This window comes from Rhea pennata, chromosome 5 (genome assembly GCF_028389875.1).
Source record: "Rhea pennata isolate bPtePen1 chromosome 5, bPtePen1.pri, whole genome shotgun sequence".
NCBI lineage: Eukaryota > Metazoa > Chordata > Aves > Rheiformes > Rheidae > Rhea > Rhea pennata.
The window spans coordinates 48084988-48092595 of NC_084667.1; the positions used below are offsets into that span (position 1 = coordinate 48084988).

General features: G+C 43.7%; 1 protein-coding gene across 1 annotated transcript in view; it reads right to left on the minus strand.

Moving 5' to 3' along the window:
• Positions 1-6936, minus strand: part of GTF2A1 (general transcription factor IIA subunit 1) — a 30748-nt gene extending 23812 nt beyond the window's left edge. Inside the window, exon 1 of the mRNA XM_062575927.1 lies at positions 6730-6936. Within this exon, the coding sequence (XP_062431911.1) occupies positions 6730-6759 (30 nt within the window). The 5' untranslated portion in view covers positions 6760-6936. The remainder of the gene's footprint in view (positions 1-6729) is intronic.
• Positions 6937-7608: the final 672 nt, after the last annotated feature.

Here is a 7608-nt window from a genome sequence, read left to right on the forward strand (position 1 = left end):
ATGTATTTACATTTTTACAAATCTTTAATGCTTGCTAATTGAACAAGAATCAAATCTGGCTCAGGAAGATCGAGATGAAAACTGTCAAAGACTCAGAGCTGGGGCACATGAATGCCCTGTTCTCCCATTGACTTCCGTTTACAGAGACTACTGAAGACTTTTGCTTTCAATCCGTACTTTTTTTCTTACATTATAAATTTTTCAGAGGAAAAACTACACATACGTTTTTATTTCATTAGTCTGACTTCATGCCTAAACTGTCATTGACAAAGTGAATTAAAAAAATATAGTAACAATTTTAAAAGAATATAAATATTTGATCATATCAGTTAATGCATAAAGCTTAACTCTATAGGTCCACAAGATCATCATACCATACACATTACACTCCTTTCAACCAGATATTACAGCTTGGACATCTGCATGGTATGTGAACCTCAAATGGATTTTGGTTAGGTTTAAATATCTATGCTAGGTAATTACAAGGCAGAGCTAACAGTTCTGAATTAGCAGAGAATGAGCTCTGCAGCCTGTGAACCACATACACTTAGACTTCTTCTAAACTAATCTGGAAGTAGTTGTAACTTTCTTTTAACTGTCACATCCCTCTCTCCTACTCCCTAACTTTCAACCACAGCACCTCACTGAAGCAGTGCACAGTACACATCAGATACCTTATATACATGCAAAGCAATCATCCTAAACTTGTTCAGTGGGTTCTGCACTTCAGGAGGTTTGTGCCTCTGAAGCACACACAAAAAACCTACACTAAAGCACATGGAGCTAGACCAGCATTTTTAGAACTATATAAATTTATTCCATACACTTAAACATTTCATTTTATGCATATGCAGTTGCTTAATTTGTCTCAGAAGTACTAGATTTGTAACAGGTATGCTAAAGATTATATTGCACATATGAAGTAGGTACATTATGGAATAAGGAAGGGAGTAACAGAACATGATTTACAAGCCCAGGACAAAGTTAAGAAGCCAGTATGCACAAAAAGATCGAATATCATTGTTTCCAAATGTAAGAAAGCTTAAAGAAATGTCCTGATATTACAAAGCAAGAAAAGCAGCTTCTAGCTTGCCACTTTTCAGCATTAAAACATATTGCTGCAAATCAAGTGACTGAAATGGCAGAATTGATCATTTTGTTACTTGCCTCTGCACTAACTTTCTGCACTATCTTTTTTTTCTAGAGTAAAAGTCTGCCTTACTTGAAAACTATATTTGCAGCAGCAACATTCAAAATTCAACTTCTCCAAAAGAAGTAAAACGTATCAGATTATTTTCAGAAACTGTCTTCTTTCAAAATAATACTACATACATATGCATTTAAGCTTCAAGTAGAGCATTAATTGCATCAATACAGACATTTCAAACAGGCATTCAAAACCAGATTACTCTCGAGCATTAGTTTTTCTAGTAGCTCTGTGTAGCAAGAAAATTAGAAATGCCAGGCTTCATTAATAGGATTATTTTTCTACTTAGATAATTCATAGCAGATGAAAATAGACATTCCATTTAATAACACTAAGTCATATTATCCCTACAGTCAAACAAGTTTCACATCGTTTATACGATGCAACCAGCACAGAAATGCTACTTGACCTATTCTGCACATCGTTGCTTATTGTATTAGAAGTGTCTACTGGAGTCAAGACCACACTGTGCAAATGAACATGCTTAACTTCAGGCACCTGAGTTGCTTCACTTAAATCAATGGAACTGCCTGTATATCTGAAATTACAATCACAATTGCTGCAGGAAGAAGACCGTGTTTTCTTCTTAAATCATTTTTTGATCTACTTTACTACTAAAAACAACTTTATACAAACAGGCCGTAGTAAGTTCAACCAGCAGTTACTCCTCTTTTCTCCAGTCAGGCACTTTTTCTAAAGTGTATTTACACAGCTTTGTCAGATAATAGAACCCTTGGGAAAATATTAACCATCAGATATAGCAAGCTGACTCTACAGTCTAACAGTCTGGCAAAATATTATTTTCCTGTGTAATATGGATAAAACAACTTCAGAAAACAGTATCCCACTCCAGCATTAATTCAGGCAGAGAGCACATTTTCACATTAAGAGTTTGGAATTCACCATAACACTTGATATAGTGTTCTTCCACAGAATTTCCAGTAACCAACAGCCCAACAAAGCTGCTGAATTTCCAAAAAACAGGCCTGCAGTGAGACTAATGCAAGGCAGGCAACAGACCAAGCAGTAGACACATCCATGCATCTCTTTGCCTCAGCTGCATAGCACACTGGACGTACAGAAGGGTCAGAAATTCAGGGCAGCATTCTAGAAACATACTGTCACAGTATCCAATACACTTACAGTTGTATGATGAGCAGGGAAAAGAGGAAAGGAACAGAGAAGAAAGTATCTGCATGTTTATAATGAAACCACATCTGCCTCCCTCCTCCATTTTACCCATATGTTTACATAATATTTAGAAAAAACTATCTTGTCTGGCTGTGTACACTCTTACTAAACATCCAGCTCAGATGGATGCAACTCCTTCCCTAAGTGAGAGCAGTAATGCCTTTTCCAAGAGCCTCCTATAGTAGAATTTTGAAAATAACAAAAAATGCTCTATTTTGCTGCTTTAGCAGATGCAAAACCAGAGAATATGATTAATACAGAACAGCCTTAAGCCCTGGTCCTTAAAAAGGAGCAGAGAGCACTGTCTTAGATATATATTAAGTGCTGGTTTTAACTATTGCTTATATGAAGCTCAAGTGGTTTATACAAACCACCTAAAACTCTCCAGTTGAATGATAAAATCGTTTTCATACACCACTTGCTCACTCAAAAACTAAATTTGAGAACGCAATTATTAAACAAGTCTAGAGAAGGGATCCTTGGCGAGTTAAATTTTCTGACCGATATTCATATTTGTTCAAAGAAGGCAATGAAAACGTAACAGATATCCTTTCCCTCAAAGTGTAAAATGCTAGTAAAACCTCTCTGTGGACAACCAAATCCAAATCCTTTGCACATCTCCTTTTCCCACTCTTTTACAACTTTGGTAACCATGGAACAAACATTTTCAAGAGACAGAGTTAAACAAGTATACATAAAGAGAATTGTCTCCAAATTTAAACAGTTTTCTCAAATTCCTTTACCATAGTAATTTACCAGGCAAACCAATCACTTCAGCTTTACTGCATTAGACCTATAGATATAGTTATATATTTAGATTACTGAGCTATACATCACACATTTTAAGAAAAATCCCCAAAATAAATTTGCTCGGTGTTCTACAGAAATTTAAAAGATTATTAAAATAATCACACTTTCATTTGGTTTATATTAAAGTGCCTCCTTCAAATTGTACGCTATTGTAAACTTCAAGCACTTTTAAAAGCAAGCATACTCAAACTGTTCTTCAACAAACACTATTCCAAACACTTATAATAGATTAAAGACAACAATTAAAATTCCTGTTATGAGATATAACTGCAAACACATAGAAAAGGTTTGTAATCTAGTAATTCCCTCTCTGGGAACATAAAGAAATGATTGTGTCTTACTCTCTCTGTGCATTAAAAAAAAACAAAAAAAAAAACAAAAAACAAAACTGAGTACAGTGAATACTGCTGCATATACACACTCTGAATCCACAAAGGAACCAGCAAGCTATATTAAGAAACACCACATGCCTTTGGAGGCTTACATTTCCTGTGTTCCACTAGAGTTTCAAGGGTACTGAAACTGCACCTCTTTGCAGCTATTGTAACATTCAGGATTTCAACAGTTGGGATTCCAATAATCAATATATTATGAAGAGATATATGCTGCACACTGTCTGCAGAAGTAAGCAGGGACAAATTGCTGTCAAATGCAATTATCCCTGAAATATCACTAATCAGTTCCTCTAGCCTATGGAACTCTTTTAATGATAGTTAAAAGAACTCACTGTAAAGATAACTAGTTCTAGTTACAATTACATCAAACAGGTGCATAAAAATAAGTAACACTTACATTATAATACACATTTACAAGCAATTACTGAACTTGTCAGACCTTTATAAAGGAATTATTTTGTAGGTAACGGAAGTCTTTTACTGCATATAAACGTTAACATTTTACATGTTCTGTACTAGGCAAAACACACTTCCAGCAATTCAGATTGATCAGATGTTGGTAAGATGCTGTTGGCACAAATGTAGTCTGCTAAAGTCATCATGCAGCTGCTGTGTTTTGAACTGTTATTATTCACTTTGATAACCCTGCAGTAAGCACAGTCATCATTACTACTGAGTGAAACCTGAATTTTACAAAGTTAACCATGCACTATCGATCGCAATAGGCAGATCTTTGCAAGGTTGTTCTGTTTAGCTGAGAATTAGCCTAAAGCATAGCTAGCTTTATCAGGTTCATTGTAAGTTTTGCTTCTGTTATTCTGAACAAAATGTTTAAACACAGATGTTTTCCAAGAGAACTCTATGTAAGTTTTGTTGTGCCAGGACAGACATATAGCCGAGAGGAAGTAAGCCTCAATAAATTCTGCAACAAAGATTTTCACAAGTACTTGGAAGATTATTCACAACGTCTTTTTTTCTTCTATTCATTACTAACGTGGTTTAAAAGAAAAAAAAAGAAAAAAGTGAAACTTCTAGTTTACTGTAGAGAAATAGATCCTTTCAACTAATAAAGACTTATAAAAGAGAAAGATAACACACAGATTCAAGTCATGCATATAAAAAGCATCTTACTAAGTAACTGCCCTGCACATAATCACTGACTACTTTTCTAAAGCTCTCTGACACAAAATCTGGTAAAATATCAAAGCAACAGATGCTACTTTGCAAGTACCTGATGCTACATCATAGGTAGGTCTATGAAATTTCAAATTTGAATGAAAGAATAACGAGTATGTTTTACATTTGCTACTACTGTTATTTTAAGCAGTATACAAAATATTGCAATTAAACAAAAAGAATAGTGAGAATTCTGAAATCTTTGCTCTTCCTAGACTGTAATAAAAGTATTTGTAGGTTCATCAGCTTTTGTCACCAGGAACACTCACCAATACTTAAGCAGTATCCTGTGGCCCATGACACACAGACAAAACTTTAATACTAATTAATGATGTTTTTAGCTTTTAAGCTGCTGTCAGACCACACACAGACCTTGGCAAAGTGCCTAAAATAAGAATCACATCTATTTTTGACCTACTGGATTTGAATCATTTAGCTTGCTCTTTCTCTATCCCTCAGAAAAGCTATCTAGAAGAACTTATGCGCACACAGGACTCTGCACTAGCAAAGGACAAAAACAAAACAAACACTTTCCCAACACTGGAAAGGGTAAAAATTCTCTTCCTTTGTGCAACGCATAAACACAGGGGAAAGTCCACTTATACCAGTGATCACCAGTCAGGAGAGCATCCCCTCCACTCAAATCGAAAGAAAGCACAGCTGCTTTACAGTCTGCTAGCTCTATCGACTGGGATGAAAGAGCAACAGCCTGGCACAAAAGCAAACCCAGCTAAACCCAGAGCAGGATCCGAGTGACAAAAAGACTGTCTCTCTGCCTCTGATGCATGCACCTCCCAGCCCGCTCTCCGCGGCTCTCTCCCTATTTAAAGGCTGATGTGGTGTTTAAATGGAGAGGCGGTGACGTGGGGCTGGAAAGCACCTTCCCATCCAGGCAGAGTCTATATTAGAGAGCGGCAATAGCTCTATATAAACAGGGCAGCCGCAGGGAGGAGGAACACAAGGCTCAGGGAGACAGAAAGGCAGGGCAGCCATGATGGATCCCAGCGCCACAAACAAGGGGCCAAGCCCGCGCCGGGCCGCCTGGATTCCCGTCCCGGTTTGTCTCGGCTTTGCGGGGGTGGGCTCGGGGCCGGTTTTGGCATAGAAAAGGGGAAAAAGGCAAGAAGCTATCGGTGGGGCTCAGTGGCTGCGCAGGTTTATGTGACTGCTTATTGCAAACCTATGTGAATACTAGTAAAACAGCAAGCCACCCAAGAAGGTTCAGAAACACAAGGAAAGAGGGGGTAAGAGTTTTGTTTTTGTTTCTTAAATAAATACTTCCTCGCTCGCTGGAGAAAAGTTAAGGGCTTTCGCCTCGTTTAGCCGATTCTGCAGGGCTGGGAGAAGTGCTTTTCAACCATTGTCGCCTCGTTATAAAGCAACATAAAATGGCTCCAGCAGAGGCCGGGCGGGTTTTGCCTCACAGACACCACAAAACCGAAACCTGGCCCGAGCGCCGCTTCCCCTCTCGCAGCGACGGCGGCGGCAGGCGGTGGCCTGGCGCCTCGCTCCGCTCTCGCCCTCGTCGCGGCGGCTCCCTCCCGCGCCCCCCCTCCCCGCCGTCCCGGGCCCCCGGCGGCGGCGCGGCCCTGGCCTCCCCGCGGGTCTCCGCGGCCCGCCTGGCCGCCCGCGCCAGGCCGCCACCGCCGCTCCGCGCCCCTCGGCGCCGCCGCCCGCTCCCTCCCGCCGCGGCTCCGCTCTCTGCTCCCCGCTGCTAGGGCGGCCGGCGCCGGGCGCCACAAGTGGGCTCGCCGCCGCGCCCCCCGCCGCCCCCGCCGGGCTGCCCCTTCCCGCCGGGGGTGGGGGGAGAAAGAGAGAGAGAAAGAGAGACAGGACTGTCCGAGGCGGCGGCGGGCGGGAAGCAGTGCGGGGGAGGGGGCGGCGAGCCCTGCCGGCCCCCGCTGCCTGCGCTGCCCCCGGGCCCCCCTCGCCCCCCGACCCGGTCCTTACCACGGGGTTTGTGTTAGCCGAGCTCGCCATGTCCCGAGCCCCCCGGGACGCCCCCAAACGCGGGGGGGAGTCGCCCCTAAAACAATAAACCTGCCCGGCTGCGTCCCCCCAAAATCGCGCGCGTCCTGCCCCGGCTCACGGGCGGCCCCGCGGCCTGGCCCAGCCTCGCTCGCCGGCCCTGGGGCTGCAGCCGCCGCCGCCAGCCGCCCGCTCTGCCCGCTTCGCCCCTTTATATAGCGAGAGCCGAGCAGCTGCGCGAGCGGCCAGGGCGAGAGGGGGACGCGGGTGGGGGGGGGGGGTGCGGCGAGGTACCGCGAGAGCCTGCGCGAGAGTGCGCCGCTGCGACACGTCACGTGAGGCGCCCGCCCCTCCGCCATGACACTTACTGAGGCGGAAGTCCCTGCGAAGGTCATGGATGGCGTTCCCGCCACTGCCAGGATTACCGAGGCGGAAGTTCCGGCGTTGCCACCTCTCCGGCTAGAGGCGGTGGGAGCAAGGCGCGCCGAGGCACCACCTCTCGCTGCGTGATGTCAGCGCGCCGGGCGCCCCAAGCTGCTGCGATGCCTTTAGGAAACCGTTATACTGCGGGGACGGACTCCAGGCGAACTGGCGCTAAATGCTGGCCGCAACCTAGCAGCCCTGCCAGCCAGGCACTATAGGGCTAAGCCACTCTGACTAGCTTTGTTGGAGCAGTCTGCTCCCTGATAACTAAAAAAAAGCAGAAACCTCCAGCCTAGCGTTTCAGGCCAGAAACAGTGTTCTCTGTGCCCATAGGCCACGTCTTGAACTCAGCCTGGCCCCATGGTGCCCTCAGCCACAGGCAGTTAAACAGAGGACCCATAGGCCTAACACCTATTTCTGTTAGCCGTAGGCTCCAAA